The sequence below is a fragment of the Triticum aestivum genome, chromosome 6A (assembly GCF_018294505.1).
Source record: "Triticum aestivum cultivar Chinese Spring chromosome 6A, IWGSC CS RefSeq v2.1, whole genome shotgun sequence".
Lineage (NCBI taxonomy): Eukaryota > Viridiplantae > Streptophyta > Magnoliopsida > Poales > Poaceae > Triticum > Triticum aestivum.
This window is the reverse complement of record NC_057809.1, coordinates 30079831-30099044: the sequence shown is the minus strand read 5'-3', so window position 1 is coordinate 30099044 and position 19214 is coordinate 30079831. Positions and strand designations below refer to the sequence as shown.

General features: G+C 42.5%; 1 protein-coding gene across 1 annotated transcript; it reads right to left on the bottom strand.

The window, feature by feature from the left end:
• Positions 1 to 534: 534 nt before the first annotated feature.
• LOC123129367 (probable proteasome inhibitor) lies at positions 535 to 17504 on the bottom strand. Its single transcript, XM_044549557.1, has 11 exons — positions 17342 to 17504; positions 12534 to 12720; positions 11293 to 11362; positions 2688 to 2785; positions 2190 to 2243; positions 2061 to 2096; positions 1376 to 1453; positions 1260 to 1288; positions 1117 to 1174; positions 964 to 1041; positions 535 to 607 (listed from the first exon to the last, which is right to left on the bottom strand). The coding sequence occupies exons 1-11, from the start codon at positions 17502 to 17504 to the stop codon at positions 535 to 537; spliced, it is 924 nt and encodes a 307-aa protein (XP_044405492.1).
• Between the last annotated feature and the right edge of the window lie 1710 nt (positions 17505 to 19214).

Sequence of the window (19214 nt, the reverse complement as noted above, 5' to 3'; positions counted from 1 at the left end):
CATCGGTGTTGTAAACCGCAGCGGGCTTCCTACAACCATGGTGAGGCGATGCTGTGCTGCAAGCAGTGGTGGGACGGCGGTGCTGCTGCGAGGAGGGACCAGCGGTGCTGAGATGGGCGGTCGGCCGGTCGGCGCTGCTACTAAGCAGGAGTCTTGGTGCGCCGGCAATAATGACGGTTGCAGAAATCTTTGTGGTGACACTGCATATGGAGAAACTTGGATCAAATTTTGAGGCTACTAGGCGGCGACAAGACTGACATTGCAGCAATAGTTTATCTATAATACAAGAACCACAGAGGGGTACGAAGACAGCTGCACATACAATTGTACAGTCGAATATGACAAAGCATGGTTTGGAAGGGGAATACAGCCATACGGTAGTTTTCATTCATGTTCTCAAGCACAAGCAGAGTCTTTTTAAAACACAATTTGTGATACATAGCAGATTGGTGATGCAAAGCGGTCACGATCGAGCACAGCAGAAACAAAGCAGAGTCATTCAGCACAGGGGGCAGGTGGGCATGAAGCCGAGTCTCAGAAGAAGTCTGGGCCTTGCTGGAAGAACTCAAGGTCTGGGTGAGTGCTTCCACCTGAAGGACTTGAATGCCTCGAATGCCTGCGTCAACAAAAAACCAGGAGGTTGGCATACAGCTGTTCATCAGAGTTTCACCCCAGGAGGATGCAACTAGGAATAAGCATAGTTGTTTCGATTATATGTTAGTGGACTGTGTTCAATGACTTCCATGACACAAGAATATATATAAGAACGGTCATGATGTTGCATTGGATGTGAGTTAGGAATCAGCGCGAAAAAAATGAACTATAAGAACGGTTTGTTTCTTACTTGAGACAACAAACCTTTCTAAAGCGGTAGTATCAGGTACAATAACAGGTCATCTTGAGCCTTACCGGTTGCCAAGCATAAAGTGGGTCTATAGAAAATGTTAAGAAAAGCTAACTTACCTCACAAAGCGAGATGGTTCAAATCCTGGAACATCGGGCGGGCCAATTGGATCGTAGCGACCACCGGGCGGAACACTCCTATTAATATTTGATTCCGTTTATGATAGAACAAATACTGCAATGGTATATTTAGTAAAGGTAAAATGAACATACCCAAGGTCACCAAAAGGAGTAGAAGGATTTGTAGGAAAGAAACGTGGATCATTTGGACCTGTAGTAATCAAATAGGTTCCATGTTAGACAGTACAGAGGAGCAAATGTAAAGAGATTCCACAGATACTCAGTTAACATATTACCAACGTGCATACTACCACCTGTCCCACCACTGCAAAAAATAAGACACATGGTTAATTATGTGCGGAAGAACTGATCTGTCGATGCTTTTACATGTATATTATGGTTGGAGACAGACCTGTGAGGGTAGAAGCCAACATCAGGAACAGGGAAGGTGTCATCATGACCAACTGGAACTACTGGAGGATAAATCAGCCTGTACCACAATACATAAACAGAAATATTAGCCCCGTTATCAATATCCTATAACCAATTCACTGGTAGCCTATTTATCCTACAAAGAGTGCTAGTGAGTGCAAATTTTGGTAAAACCGGAATTAAGTTGACATGAACAGGCCCCTTCACTAGTTTGTGCACTTGTAAAGAAATTTCTTAGGAAATTTAGAGTACTATAAAGTGTCAATTCAGGCACATGTACCAAATTTCAAATAAATAAATAATCATATGCGTGATGTAGCAAAAGGACAGGACAGAGTATAAGTATAGAGCAAAATGATGTTCTTATATATATGTGTACCAAATTAGATGGCAATAGAATATGCGTAAGGACATGCATGCCCATGAAAAGTGAACGAGGCCAGTTGATATCAGGACCGAAGGCATGTTCCAAGACATTCAGCTTGTCATTGAAGGCGGTGTAGGTATGAATGAAGTAGAAGAAAACTAGAAAAGACTCACTAGTGGCTAAGCCTTAGAGATTTCAAATCAGATTGAACAGGACACAATAAAATAACAACAAAGTACAAAACGGTGAATAAAGGAGTGCCACACAACAGAAGAATGGGACATACAAATGGTTGTACCTTATACTTGGGGTTTCCCACAGAACATTTTCAGAACTGGAAGTAGAAGTGACAACAAAGTACAAAAAAGGTGAATAAAGAAGTGCCACACAGAAGAAGAAAGGGAAATACAAATGGTTGTATTCGTACCCGGCAGGTTCAATCATCCTTATACTCCGGTTTTCCCACAGAACATATTCAGAACTGGAAGAAGTTCCAACAAGGTACCAAAAAGGTGAATAAAAGGAGTGCCACACAAAAGAAGAAGGGGAAATACAAATGGTGGTATTCTTACCCGGCTGGTTCAGTTATCCTTGTACTTGGGTTTTCGCACGTAACATTTCAAGAACTGCAAGGAGAAGTGCCACGTGTTAGAATTATTGAAAAATGGAGTCAGCTACAACAGAAAAGCTTTGGAAGTTAAACTTTAGGCAAAGGAGGAAAATCATCAGAATATTACCATAAAAGCCCAAATTCCCCAAATAATGATATTAATTCATTTGTACCAAGTAAAAGTGCAACATGGAAGTAATTACAGAGGGCAATATACTAGATTATTTGTTTGCGATGAGATAAACAGAAACTTAGTCTGATTTTTAGTGTCAAAGATGGAGATGGGACATGCCTTAAAACCCAGCATAGAAATACCTGTTTATTGACGAACTGCTCTCAACATTAGGATTCTGGGCGGCAGCAGCATCCTTACCATTCAATTCAGCAAATAAGCTTAAGTTCAGGATATTAATGTGTTGGGGAACGTAGTAATTTCAAAAAATTTCCTACGCACACGCAAGATCATGGTGATGCATAGCAACGAGGGGGAGAGTCTGATGTACGTACCCTTGTAGATCGCAACCGAAGCGTTGACACAACGTAGAGGAAGTAGTCGTACGTCTTCTTCCCGATCCGACCGATCCAAGCACCGTTACTCCGGCACCTCCGAGTTCTTGGCACACGTACAGCTCGATGACGATCCCCAGGCTCCGATCCAGCAAAGCTTCGGGGAGGAGTTCCGTCAGCACAACGGCGTGGTGACGATCTTGATGTACTACCGACGCAGGGCTTCGCCTAAGCACTACAACGATATGACCGAGGTGGAATATGGTGGCAGGGGGCACCGCACACGGCTAAGGAACGATCACGTGGATCAACTTGTGTGTCTATGGGGTGCCCCCTGCCTCAGTATATAAAGGATGGAAGAGGGGGAGGCCGGCCAAGGCTATTGGTGCGGCCAGGATGGGAGTCCTACTAGGACTCCAAGTCCTAGTAGGAGTCCATCAAGAGGGGAGGAAGGGAGAAGGAAGTGGAGGAGAAGGAGAGGTGGCCGGCCCCCCTTTCCCTAGTCCAATTCGGACCAAAGGGGAGGGGGGCGCAGCAGCCTTTTTCCTCTTCCCACTAAAGCCCATCAAGGCCCATTACTTCTCCCGTAACTACCTGGTACTCCGAAAAATACCCGAATCACTCGGAACCTTTCCGATGTTCGAATATAGTCGTCCAATATATCGATCTTTACGTCTCGACCATTTCGAGACTCCTCGTCATGTCCCCGATCTCATCCGGGACTCCGAACTCCTTCGGTACATCAAAACTCATAAACTCATAATATAACTGTCATCGAAACCTTAAGCGTGCGGACCCTACGGTTCGAGAACAATGTAGACATGACCGAGACACGTCTCCGGTCAATAACCAATAGCGGGACCCGGATGCCCATATTGGCTCCTACATATTCTACGAAGATCTTTATCGGTCAGACCGCATAACAACATACGTTGTTTCCTTTGTCATCGGTATGTTATTTGCCCGAGATTCGATCGTCGGTATCCAATACCTAGTTCAATCTCGTTACCGGCAAGTCTCTTTACTCGTTCTATAATACATCATCCCACAACTAACTCATTAGTTGCAATGCTTGCAAGACTTAAGTGATGTGCATTACCGAGAGGGCCCAGAGATACCTCTCCGACAATCGGAGTGACAAATCCTAATCTCGAAATACGTCAACCCAACATCTACCTTTGGAGACACCTATAGTACTCCTTTATTATCACCCAGTTACGTTGTGACGTTTGATAGCACCCAAAGTGTTCCTCCGGCAAACGGGAGTTGCATAATCTCATAGTCATAGGAACATGTATAAGTCATGAAGAAAGCAATAGCAACACACTAAACGATCGGGTGCTAAGCTAGTGGAATGGGTCATGTCAATCAGATCATTCAACTAATGATGTGACCTTGTTAATCAAATAACAACTCTTTGTTCATGGTTAGGAAACATAACCATCTTTGATTAACGAGCTAGTCAAGTAGAGGCATACTAGTGACACTCTGTTTGTCTATGTATTCACACATGTATTATGTTTCCGGTTAATACAATTCTAGCATGAATAATAAACATTTATCATGATATAAGGAAATAAATAATAACTTTATTATTGCCTCTAGGGCATATTTCCTTCAGTCTCCCACTTGCACAAGAGTTAATAATCTAGATCACATCACCATGTGATTAACATCGATAGTTCACATCATCATGTGATTAACACCCATAGTTCACATCGCCATGTGACCAACACCCAAAGGGTTTACTAGATTCAGTAATCTAGTTCACATCGCTATGTGATTAACACCCAAAGAGTACTAAGGTGTGATCATGTTTTGCTTGTGAGAGAATCTTAGTCAACGGGTCTGCCATATTCAGATCCACATGTATTTTGCAAATTTCTATGTCAACAATGCTCTGCATGGAGCTACTCTAGCTAATTGCTCCCACTTTCATTATGTATCTAGACCGAGACTTAGAGTCATCTAGATTAGTGTCAAAACTTGCATCGGCGTAACCCTTTACGACGAACCTTTTTATCACGTCCATAATCGAGAAACATATCCTTATTTCACTAAGGATAATTCTGACTGCTGTCCAGTGATCTACTCTAGATCACTATTGTACTCCCTTGCCAAATCAGTGCAGGGTATACAATAGATCTGGTATACAGCATGGCATACTTTATAGAACCTATGGCCAAGGCATAGGGAATGACTTTCATTCTCTTTCTATCTTCTGCCGTGGTCGGGCTTTGAGTCTTACTCAACTTCACACCTTATAATACAGGCAAGAACTCTTTCTTTGACTGCTCCATTTTGAACTACTTCAAAATCTTTTCAAGGTATGTACTCATTGAAAAAAACTTATCAAGCATCTTGATCTATCTCTATAGATCTTGAAGCTCAATATGTAAGCAGCTTCACCGAAGTCTTTCTTTGAAAAACTCCTTTCAAACACTCCTTTATGCTTTACAGAATAATTCTACATTATTTCCGATCAACAATTCACATATACTTATCAGAAATGTTGTAGTGCTCCCACTCACTTTCTTGTAAATACAGGCTTCACCACAAGTCTATATAAAACTATATGCTTTGATCAACTCATCAAAGCGTATATTCCAACTCCGAGATGCTTGCACCAGTCCACAGATGGATCGCTGGAGCTTGCACATTTTGTTAGCACCTTTCGGATTGACAAAACCTTCTGTTGCATCATATACAACTCTTCTTTAATAAATCCATTAAGGAATGCAGTTTTGTTTATCCATTTACCAGATTTCATAAAATGCGGCAATTACTAACATGATTCGGACAGACTCAAGCATAGATACGAGTGAGAAGCTCTCATCGTAGTCAACACCTTGAACTTGTCGAAAACCTTTTGCGACAATTCTAGCTTTGTAGATAGTAACACTACTATCAGCGTCCGTCTTCCTCTTGAGGATCCATTTGTTCTCAATTGCTTGCCGATCATCGGGCAAGTCAACCAAAGTCCAAACTTTGTTCTCATACATGGATCATATCTCAGATTTCATGGCCTCAAACCATTTCGCAGAATCTGGGCTCATCATCGCTTCCTCATAGTTCGTAGGTTCGTCATGGTCAAGTAACATGACCTCCAGAACAGGATTACCGTACCACTCTGGTGCGGATCTCACTCTGGTTTACCTACGAGATTCGGTAGTAACTTGATCTGAAGCTACATGATCATCATCATTAGCTTCCTCACTAATTGGTGTAGTAGTCACAAGAACAGATTTTTTGTGATGAACTACTTTCCAATAAGGTAGAAGGTACAATTACCTTATCAAGTTTTTTACTTTCCTCCCACTCACTTCTTTCAAGAGAAACTCCTTCTCTAGAAAGGATCCATTATAAGCAACGAATGTCTTGCCTTAGGATCTATGATAGAAGGTGTACCCAACAGTCTCCTTTGGGTATCCTATGAAGACATATTTCTCCGATTTGGGTTTGAGCTTATCAGGATGAAACTTTTTCTCATAAGCATCGCAACCCCAAACTTCAAGAAACGACAACTTTGGTTTCTTGCCAAACCATAGTTCATAAGGCGTCGTCTCGACGGATATAGATGGTGCCCCTTTTTTTAACGTGAATGCAGTTGTCTCTAATGCATGACCCCAAAAACGATAGTGGTAAATCGGTAAGAAACATCATAGATTGCACTATATCCAATAAAGTACGGTTATGACGTTCGGACACACCATTATGCTGTGGTGTTCCAGGTGGCGTGAGTAGTGAAACTATTTCACATTGTTTTAACTGAAGACCAAACTCGTAACTCAAATACTCTTTTCCACGATCAGATCGTAGAAACTTTATTTTCTTGTTACGATGATTTTCCACTTCACTCTGAAATTATATGAACTTTTTAAATGTATCAGGCTTCTATTTCATTAAGTAGATATACCCATATCTGCTCAAATCATCTATGAAGGTCAGAAAATAATGATACCTGCTGCAAGCCTTAAATATTCATCGGACCACATACATCAGTATGTATGATTTCCAATAAATCTGTTGCTTGCTCCATTGTTCCGGAGAACGGCGTTTTAGTCATCTTGCCAAAAAGGCATGGTTCGCAAGCATCAAGTGATTCCGAAAGCCATCAGCATGGAGTTTCTTCATGCGCTTTATACCAATATGACCTAAACGGCAGTGCCACAAATAAGTTGCCCTATCATTATTAACTTTGCATCTTTTGGTTTCAATATTATGAATATGTGTATCACTACGATCGAGATCCAACGAACTTGTTTCATTGGGTGTATGACCATCGAAGGTTTTATTCATGTAAACAGAACAACAATTATTCTCTGACTTTAATGAATAACCGTATTGCAATAAACATGATCAAATCATATTCATGCTCAACGCAAAAACCAAATAACACTTATTTAAGTTCAACACTAATCCCGAAAGTATAGGGGAGTGTGCGATGATGATCATAACAATCTTGGAACTACTTCCAACACACATCGTCACTTCACCCTTAACTAGTCTTTGTTTATTCTGCAACTCCTGTTTCGAGTTACTACTCTTAGCAACTGAACCAATATCAAATACTGAGGGGTTGCTATAAACACTAGTAAAGCACACATCAATAACATGTATATCAAATATACTTTTGTTCACTTTGCCATCCTTCTTATCCGCCAAATACTTGAGGCAGTTCCGCTTCCAGTGACCAGTCCCTTTACAGTAGAAGCACTTAGTCTCAGGCTTAGGACCAGACTTGGGCTTCTTCACTTGAGCAGCAACTTGCTTGCCGTTCTTCTTGAAGTTCCCCTTCTTCCCTTTTGCCCTTTTCTTCAAACTAGTGGTCTTGTCAACCACAACACTTGATGTTTTTCTTGATTTCTACCTTCATCGATTTCAGCATCACGAAGAGCTTGGGAATCGTTTCCGTTATCCCTTGCATATCATAGTTCATCACGAAGTTCTACTAACTTGGTGATGGTGACTAGAGAATTCTATCAATCACTATCTTATCTGGAAGATTAACTCCCACTTGATTCAAGCGATTGTAGTACCCAGACAATCTGAGCACATGCTCACTAGTTGAGCGATTCTCCTCCATCTTTTAGCTATAGAACTTTTTGGAGACTTCATATCTCTCAACTTGGGTATTTGCTTGAAATATTAACTTCAACTCCTGGAACATCTCATATGGTCCATGACGTTCAAAACGTCTTTGAAGTCCCGATTCTAAGCCATTAAGCATGGTGCACTAAACTATCAAGTAGTCATCATATTGAGCTAGCCAAACGTTCATAACGTCTGCATCTACTCCTGCAATAGGTCTGTCAACTAGCGGTGCATCAAGGACATAATTTTTCTGTGCAGCAATGAGGATAAACCTCAGATCACGGATCCAATCCGTATCATTGCTACTAACATCTTTCAACACAATTTTCTCTACGAACATATCAAAATAAACATATGAAAGCAACAACGCGAGCTATTGATCTTCAACATAGATATGCTAATACTACCAGGACTAAGTTCATGATAAATTAAAGTTCAATTAATCATATTACTTAAGAACTCCCACTTAGATAGACATCCCTCTAATCCTCTAAGTGATCACGTGATCCAAATCAACTAAACCATAACCGATCATCACGTGAGATGGAGTAGTTTTCAATGGTGAACATCGTTATGTTGATCATATCTACTATATGATTCACGCTCGACCTTTCGGTCTCCGTGTTCCGAGGCCATATCTGCATATGCTAGGCTCGTCAAGTTTAACCTGAGTATTCTGCGTGTGCAAAACTGGCTTGCACCCGTTGTAGATGGACGTAGAGCTTATCACACCCGATCATCACGTGGTGTCTGGGCACGACGAACTTTGGCAACGGTGCATACTTAGGGAGAACACTTCTTGATAATTTAGTGAGAGATCATCTTATAATGCTACCATCAATCAAAGCAAGATAAGATGCATAAAAGGATAAACATCACATGCAATCAATATAAGTGATATGATATGGCCATCATCATCTTGTGCTTGTGATCTTCATCTCCGAAGCACCGTCATGATCACCATCGTCACCGGCGCGACACCTTGATCTCCATCGTAGCATCGTTGTCGTCTCGCCAATCTTATGCTTCCACGACTATCACTACCGCTTAGTAATAAAGTAAAGCATTACATCGCGATTGCATTGCATACAATAAAGCGACAACCATATGGCTCCTGCCAGTTGCCGATAACTTGGTTACAAAACATGATCATCTCATACAATAAAATCATGCCTTGACCATATCACATCACAACATGCCCTGCAAAAACAAGTTAGACGTCCTCTACTTTGTTGTTGCAAGTTTTACGTGGCTGCTACGGGCTTAAGCAAGAACTCATCTCACCTACGCATCAAAACCACAACGATAGTTTGTCAAATAGACTCCGTTTTAACCTTCTCAAGGACCGGGCGTAGCCATACTCGGTTCAACTAAAGTTGGAGAAACAGTCACCCGCAAGTCACCTATGTGCAAAGCACGTCGGGGAAACCGGTCTCGCGTAAGCGTACGCGTAATGTCGGTACGGGCCGCTTCATCCAACAATACCGCCGAACCAAAGTATGACATGCTGGTAGGCAGTATGACTTATATCGCCCACAACTCACTTGTGTTCTACTCGTGCATATAACATCAAACCATAAAACCTAGGCTCGGATGCCACTGTTGGGGAACGTAGTAATTTCAAAAATTTCCTACGCACACGCAAGATCATGGTGATGCATAGCAACGAGGGGGAGAGTCTGATCTACGTACTCTTGTAGATCGCAACGGAAGCGTTGACACAATGTAGAGGAAGTAGTCGTACGTCTTCTTCCCGATCCGACCGATCCAAGCACCGTTACTCCGGCACCTCCGAGTTCTTGGCACACGTACAGCTCGATGACGATCCCCGGGCTCCGATCCAGCAAAGCTTCGGGGTGGAGTTCCGTCAGCACAACGGCGTGGTGACGATCTTGATGTACTACCGACGCAGGGCTTCGCCTAAGCACTACAACGATATGACCGAGGCGGAATATGGTGGCAGGGGGCACCGCACACGGCTAAGGAACGATCACGTGGATCAACTTGTGTGTCTATGGGGTGCCCCCTGCCTCAGTATATAAAGGATGGGGGAGGGGGAGGCCGGCCAAGGCTATTGGTGCGGCCAGGATGGGAGTCCTACTAGGACTCCAAGTCCTAGTAGGAGTCCAGCAAGAGGGGAGGAAGGGAGAAGGAAGTGGAGGAGAAGGAGAGGTGGCCGGCCCCCTTTTCCCTAGTCCAATTCGGACCAAAGGGGAGGGGGGGCGCAGCAGCCTTTTTCCTCTTCCCACTAAAGCCCATCAAGGCCAATTACTTCTCCCGTAACTACCCGGTACTCCGAAAAATACCCGAATCACTCGGAACCTTTCCGATGTTCGAATATAGTCGTCCAATATATCGATCTTTACGTCTCGACCATTTCGAGACTCCTCGTCATGTCCCCGATCTCATCCGGGACTCTGAACTCCTTCGGTACATCAAAACTCATAAACTCATAATATAACTGTCATCGAAACCTTAAGCGTGCGGACCCTATGGTTCGAGAACAATGTAGACATGACCGAGACACGTCTCCGGTCAATAACCAATAGCGGGACCTGGATGCCCATATTGGCTCCTACATATTCTACGAAGATCTTTATCGGTCAGACCGCATAACAACATACGTTGTTCCCTTTGTCATCGGTATGTTACTTGCCCGAGATTCGATCGTCGGTATCCAATACCTAGTTCAATCTCGTTACCGGCAAGTCTCTACTCGTTCTATAATACATCATCCCACAACTAACTCATTAGTTGCAATGCTTGCAAGGCTTAAGTGATGTGCATTACCGAGAGGGCCCAGAGATACCTCTCCGACAATCGGAGTGACAAATCCTAATCTCGAAATACGCCAACCCAACATCTACCTTTGGAGACACCTGTAGTACTCCTTTATAATCACCCAGTTACGTTGTGATGTTTGGTAGCACCCAAAGTGTTCCTCCGGCAAAGCTAGTGGAGTTGCATAATCTCATAGTCATAGGAACATGTATAAGTCATGAAGAAAGCAATAGCAACATACTAAACGATCGGGTGCTAAGCTAGTGGAATGAGTCGTGTCAATCAGATCATTCAACTAATGATGTGACCTCGTTAATCAAATAACAACTCTTTGTTCATGGTTAGGAAACATAACCATCTTTGATTAACGAGCTAGTCAAGTAGAGGCATACTAGTGACACTCTGTTTGTCTATGTATTCACACATGTATTATGTTTCCGGTTAATATAATTCTAGCATGAATAATAAACATTTATCATGATATAAGGAAATAAATAATAACTTTATTATTGCCTCTAGGGCATATTTCCTTCATAATGAAGTCCGGAAAATTCTTGTACAAATCTTTATACTTCCTGGTCTGTTCTTCAGAGAAGAAATCCTTCACACTATATACACAGAACCAGGATCAAAAACTCGAAACTATAAACTGGAATATCCACACTATCCAACATAAGGCCAGTCAACAGAGAAAGTACTCAAAATATTTTACATAATGATAAACTAAACATGACAAAATTGTCCTCTTGGCTGCACTGGTTCTTGCTTAAGAAATAAATTAGAAATAGATTTAATATCACTTATTGCCCCTTGTATCACACTGGATATCGATATCCATATCTTGTGCAGAAAATCATACTCAATCAAACAAAATACATTTCTATACTAAGATAGTTGTAGCAACCCAAGTCATCACATAGTAGAATAGAGCAAGCACACTAACAGGTTGGCCGAATTCATAAACAGTCTCTATAAGTCTAGCTCATCGTTACTAGTTATACCATTTATACTGTTCCACTTATAGCGATATCATTTCTATATTGCTTGTTAATACAAGTGAAGGGACTTGACAAAAAGAATGTGCATACAACAAAGCACAAAAAACCATCACAGTAGCTCAACCATTAATTGAAGTAGTCTTTACATATATAAAATGTCTCCACACATAAAAAAGAAGCAGGTCTTGAGTTCAAATAGCATGGCTTCATGGGTTTCAATTTCAGTTTCAACAAAATTTCAGCACCAACTGAAATCACTGAAATTCAGTTATTTCAGTTTGCATTTCAGCCAAAAGGCCGAAATATTCATTTGAATTTATGTAAATATTTAAAATTTTCAAAAAATATTTGATTTCCTGTGTACTACTGAATTTGCTGAAATATTTTGACCGAAACATAATATTTCAGTTTCTACTGAAATTAATGAAATTCAATGAAATCTCGCTGAAAGTGAAAACCATGCATGGCTTACAATTCATGTTATTATGTTACCAAATATTTTAGTCAGCCGAGGTGGCAACGATGGTGATAGAGTAAACCGACCATCAACAAATTTCTAATTTAGCCCCACTTGTTAGTAACCAAATAGTGGGCAGGTGAAAAGATCATCACTACCGACTGAAATATTTTTGGAGTGAAGATTACCACATAATGTACATGTCTTAGATCACAAAACATATTTCCGTGTGAAGCAAGTGACATGTGTTCTAGTAACAATAATAAGAAAAGCACATGGAATCTAAGAATGATATACAACAATAATAACAAGACTGGATCATACTTTATGTGGACATTGCAGGGTTTCTTGTGTCGTGCCTCAAGATCTCGCGCATTAATAGCAAGGAAGTCAGCAATCCGTAGACATTCCATTAAGATGCACTTCTTCTTGCCCTCCTCCTCCTTGGAGTACAAAAAGGCATAGCAGTTGTACATACTGTTCCAACCCTCAAATCCCACCTCCACCTCGTCTAGAATCAAGAAAAATAAAAACATTAAATATATAATTAAAGGCTGGCAATTACAATGCAATTCAGGACTCTGCAGAGTCACTTTCCTCTTTCATCTCACACCAAAATATAACTTAATTAATTCCCATCGAGTGAACCAACTAGACAGACTTTAAACTCCCATTAGATATTTACAATTTATTATATTCCAGCTAGAATGACGAGTACATTAGTTCCACAATGCAAGCAGGAAAAGAAAGCCACCGGTTCCATTCATTTAATGACCGGATGTTCCGTCCCTCACTATTGGTCACAACTATTTAGCGTAAAGCTAAGTTTTAAAATTCAGATTTCAATTCCTCGCCTATTAAGATAAGTTTGACCCTGAAAATAATTCCAATTTTATCTCTTCTAAAAAATGGTAAGGTCTGCCTTACGTTGTCTTTTCGTCCAATTCCCCTCACCTCCCTACGTAAGCTCTGTCCCCATGCCACCTCAATTTTATTTAATTTTTCCCACCGGTTCCTTGAAAACCAACTAAACTACCCCACTTCTTATTTTTACCAAATAAAATCATGTTTCATTGGTAAGTCAATAATGTTATGAGGGTCAGTCCATCAAACATGGTGTCTTATCCCTTAATTAGTGTCCTAGTTAATTAAGCAAATTTGTTAGCAAAGAGTCAAGTCAGTTTACAGACCGTATTAGAATTTGAATAGATGTACTGGATTGTTGGTCAAGTCTTTTCTATACTTTAGAAAAGGGCCGGACCCTCTAAATAAAGCTGAGAAGAATATTGCCGTTTACTTTTATGTACTTCTCAGTAATTAAGGTGGGTTATGTATGTAGTAGAAGCAGCAGCTACAAATCACAGCCACCTTCACGCCTCCACCTGCCAACCTATTTCATATGCCGTTATGGCCGTGACCCCCTCCAAACCCATCTCCTGAACCACCCCGCCCATCACCTCCCTTCTGACCTTGCCTAACCATCACCGGTGGTGAAGGCAACTATTTGGTTATGTTTGACACGGTCAATACCTAAACGCTGCTGCTTGCTGTACATATACGTACATATTGCACTAGTCAATATTTACGTCTAAAGCTACCTTTTGTTGGGCCTTGTCAATGCACGTACGCGAGTCTACCATAGTATTAGCGATATGGCCGAACTTGCGACTAAAACTACTCTTGTACTCATACTGAAAACATGATCATGCGTGACAGCAGCGGTAGGGCCCAGAAGGAGGTGGCGACCAACGGCCGTCAATCGGCGAGGCGGCGACCCGCTGCGTGTGGGTCGTCGACTGGCGACAGCAACTCACTAAAATATGATCTAGTGAGATATTTTGAGTGCTGGTACTTATTTTTAGATTGTAGTCGTATTTTTTGCACAAGTAGTATATATCTAGTATTCTAGTGATCTCGCTCTTACACAGTTGTATTTATACATGTTTCTCCTTCACAAACTCTGCCACACCTAAAAATTACTCGTGCCACCGCCACTGACTATCACCTCGATTCAGGATTAAGTTCTGCCATTGCCCCGCTTCCACAAGCTCGACTTCCCAACATATGATGGCTCAGTCGATCCCCTTGGTTGGCTCAATATGTGCAAGTAATTTTTTCGTGGGTAGCGCACATAATGAGGCCGACAATGTTTGGACTATAGCCTGCCACCTCACCAATGGGGTTCAGTTGTGCTACTTACAGCTTGAGCTAGATTTTGGCATGCCAACATGGGAGCAGTTCAGGGAGGCCTACCACGCTTAGTTGGGCCATCACTTCATGCAAATTCCTTGAGCGAGTTGGCGCATCTGCCGTTCTTGCAGACTACACCAGCAGGTTGCTAGTGGTCAAGTGCCACAACAATGATCCATTAACATCACCCCAATTACGGTTTTGGTACATGGTCTTCGTATTAACGTTGAGCTTCAGCGGCCATCTAACCTCCACACTGCCATATCCTTTAACAAGGCCTATGAGCAGCAACATTTCCCTCCAACAACATCAGCACACCAGCCTTTTGGGCCTACGGGGCCTTGTACCCCTCCGATCTTCCTGCGGTCAATGCAGTTACATAACCTTCTTCTCCAACACCACTACTAGCACATGTTCTTCCATTGAACACTACAGAACCAACCCACCCACAACAGGTTCGGCGCCTGACTCCAGCTGAGTTTGCAGAATGTCATAGTCAAGGCCTTTGCCTCAACTGTGACAGATCTATGTTCGGGATCACCGGTGGATGCGATTCTTCTTCATCGAGGTGGATGACTACGACAAAGATAGCTCCACAACTGATAGCACCCATGGCCCCTAGGAGGTAATTGACAACCTACAACTTGCAGATATGCTGTTTTTCGAGGAAGGGAGATAATGTTATGTGGCTAACTCATCATATGTGGAGTTTTGTCCCTTAATTAGAGTGCTAGTTGATTAAGAAACTTTGTTAGGAAAGGGTCTAGTTAATTTGGATATCATAGAGTTTGAATAGATTTATTGACTTATTGGTCATGTATTTGAATAGATCTACCGGCTTCTTGGCTGACCCATCTCAATAAAGCAGAGAAGATTATTGTTTTTTTACTTTTATCTACTTTTCAGTAATTAGGTTTATGTTAGTAGTAGATCCTTGCAAATAAGTATTGATTCAATTGGAAGCTAAAGTACGCAATCACATAAACAATAAAGTAGTAGGTAAATCACGGCCTTTACAATACAAAACACATGAGTAATATGAACCTTCTCTCTTATGTCCAAAAAAACATAGTTTTTGCAATGATGGATTCTCGAATGCACAAAGACAAAAGTAGAAATTATATAATAAAGTGACCATGCCTTTGTTAATTTCACGAGAATCCGAGGAACATGAATTTGCAATGATGTTATTTCACAACAATTTGAGAGAGTGAATACACATAAAATACACAAAAGGAATTTGTAAGAGCTTTAAACTCTTGTTCAATAGAAAGGTGGCGTTCCTGCCAGTTTCTAGGAAAAAATCCTCGCCAAAAATCAAATGAAAATAAATGTGTAACAGAAGTGCTGCAAAAATTCCTTCAAAGATATTTCAATCCAATCAAAGAAGACTTCAACATTGAAATGTACCTTGGTATATAAACTTAAAACCAATCGCTTCATCATTGTTTCAATTAATAATTTCTAACAGAAGGAAGTGGTTGAATTTGTGAATACAATGGCAAGCATGTGCAAGCATAAGGAAATGTACCTTTTTGAAGGTTTGTGTTTTAATTGATTCACAATCTGTAGTTCAAATTGAGTTGTTCAGTTACATGCATGTGTAACCAAGTTCGTTTAAGGTTCAAATTACTTGATATTAGCTTTTGGTAAGTTCTGCCGGCCAAGCACTACAACATACTGATCTACTATGTTTGAAAAAATTCTGCCATGTTTAGCAAGCACAGAGCAAGGCAGCAAGTAAATCGTCGAATAATTAAAGAGCCTCCCACATGATGAGGTGACTTGAATTTGCTGGCTGTTTCTTGATGTTGGCAAGGCTCGTGATGCCATTTGTTTTTATGTCTTCACTTGACAAGTAATGTGCGGCATGAATATCAGGAAGGCTGAGTGAATTAATCCAGTGGTCTTTGGCCATACGATTCGGTGGTTATTTTGATTTATGTAGGGTAGAGATCAAAGGTTGTAAATTCAATGGTGGGTATTGAGATCATATCTTTAAATAGCAGGCTATGTGATTCTATGTTTGGCGCTAAATTGACGTTATAGCGTGCTAAATGATGCCAAATTGTATGCGATGCATTTTGGCACGAGGCCCCTGCAAACGCTATAGCACCGAGGTAACACGCTATTTAATACTATGATTGCCATGCTATATCTTTAGGCGGGAAAACAGAAGGTGAGGTGGTAATTCAAAACCGGTGTATTAACTACAGTAATAGAGATGTTAGTATATATAGAATATAACATTGCAACGATCAAGTAGTAGTACTTTTGTAGTTCCGTAGTGATCCAAGTCTGCAGCCAGAGGTTCAATACAGAACTTACGAAATTTAGCATAGTAACATACAGTACACTACTAAGTTCAGTCACACAGCAAATTTGAATTACCAATTCCGAAATAGGAGTTTCACTCCACTTCATGGATTGAACTGCTAATTTTAGATCAGAATATATAAACATAAACTTCAGCTAAAAAAGGATTCAGAATTCTAAAATGGCATACTGTATTACTCCCTCCGTCCTAAAATAAGTGTCTTTGATTACAATTTTTTTTTGGACGGAGGGAGTACTAACTACCGGAGAAGATCAAACAATAGATCATAAATCTAGGGAAGGGACTGATTCTCTGAATTAAGTTGACAATTAAGCACTTAAAGTGTTTTGACTCAGGGACACATTTCCCAAATCAACCACGCCTGAAATTAAGTTGACAATTAAGCCGTTAGACTGTTTGACTCAGGGACACATTATCCAAATCGACCACGCCTGAAATAGATCTACATCAATCTGCTCGGGAACTCAACCGGAGAATCATCATCAGATATGCAACAGGAGCCCTAAACATGGGGTCTGTCAAATCCTAACTAACAGACTACAGTACGCTCACACTAAAAAACACATATATACGTACATAACATAACGCGTAAGGCGGAACGCACCTGCGGGCAGGCGATCCATGAGCGCGGCAGGACCGGCGGTGCAGAGGGAGTATCCGTCGGCGAGGAACGCGGCGTTTGCAGCGAACGCGATGCCGTCGTGGGCGGAAATGAAGACGGGGCGCGCGGCCCTCACGACCGCCATCGTGGCCTCGGCGGTCACCATGCTGACGCTGTGGGCGTCGGTGGCGGTCACTGCGCTCGGTCGTGGAGGCGGTGGTCTCGCGGCGTTCTGGAGAAGTACCTGTTTATTAACGAATTGCGCTCTCAACGTCAGGCTACATGGGCAGCAACAGGCAGCGTCCAAATTAGAAAATCCATATTACCAGGCGTGGATCTGGAGGTGAGCACGGAGGGAGCGAGGGCGGGTCGGGCGTGGGGGCGCGGCCAGCAGCGGAGGCAGTGATGCCGGGTCAGACGTCGGGGAAGGGCTTGATACTGCGGCGGTGATTTGAGGGAGTCTTGGGGATACGCGGCGGAGCAACGGCGGGGTGGGACGGTGCGGCGGTGGAGTGGCGGCGCCCTAGAAAAGGAAGGGGACGAGGGAGCAGAGGAGAGGCTGGGTCGGGGGGATGAAAAAGACTAACAAGTAGTAACTGAGATCTGAGTAGGTCCCATCTGAGTATGGCTTGCCCGAGCGCATCAGTGACTTTGCGAAAGGAAGTCGTCGCTGCAGTTTCAGTCAAAGCGAAGTCCACAGAGGAGAAGCATCGTCACCTTGCATGCTTGCACGTTCGTTCCTATGGCACTAAGTTTTTTTTTTTAGTTTCTTTTGCCAGAAGGCCTAAGCCAGATATATTAAGTAACACGTGTCTTCACAAACTCACCCGTACAGAAAATAAAATAATATTTGAATTATTATTGGGGGAGCCAAAGTCTTCTTCCTCCTGCATCCACCGCAGCGTGCCGTGAGCATAGCTTGATGCCGCCTCGACTGAGCAAACATTTTTGTACCCAGGAGCTTGTAGAAACAGCGGCTGGAAAGTCGTCGATGTAGACCAGGAGATGCCGACGGCCATGATCTGTGAAGTACATCGCCGGCCCACAGCACAAAACACCAAGAAGACACTACTAGAAAATTGTCATCACTGAATTCTTTCTTTTTTGTTTGCCAAATACTAGAACACGGGATCATGACAAAAGCTGTGTTCACCGAGTTTGCCTCTCGGTGAACAACAGGACACGGCACATGGGAGGCAGTACCGAGCTCCATGCAAAATGCACTCGACAGACATGAAAGAACTTGGCTTATGCGTAGTGTGCTGAGAACCTATTCAAATGCACCCGACAAATACGAGCCATGTTGCCTGGCTGTCTACAGCTGACGGCCGTGACGTGGGGACGCTTTGCTGGGAACCTAGTCAAAGCTACCCAGCTTATGCCCAATATGCCGGGAAACTAGTTAGAGGCACCTGACAAATAGGAGCCACGTGGCATGGCCGTTTGTAGCTGACCCGTGACGGTGGGCGACCTGTGCCGAGACCCTGATGAATGGTAGTCGACGAACTGTGCGGTACTTAAACCCCCAAGCCCTAGGCGTCGCTCCGAAACAATTCTATCGATCAGGACAGGCGGTGGCTCATACCCTTTAACGAAGGTTGTTTGGAAACAGGACCTTCTCCCATAAGGGATCTAGCTTTGTAGCGGGGATGCATCAGGTTTGTGAAGGGGGTTTGGAGCCCGTTCCTCCGATGGTCTCAAAACTTTCTGTGCGCTCATACGAGTCCATTGAAAGACACGTGCCAGGACCTAGCCTTTTCCAGGGCTGCCAGTCATATTTTCGTGCATTTTCTGCATTTCCAAGGGTTTATGCCAGAAAATTAAGAACGGAGCAGCGGGCACATGAAATCATGGACGGAAAGGGCTGGGAGTCCCT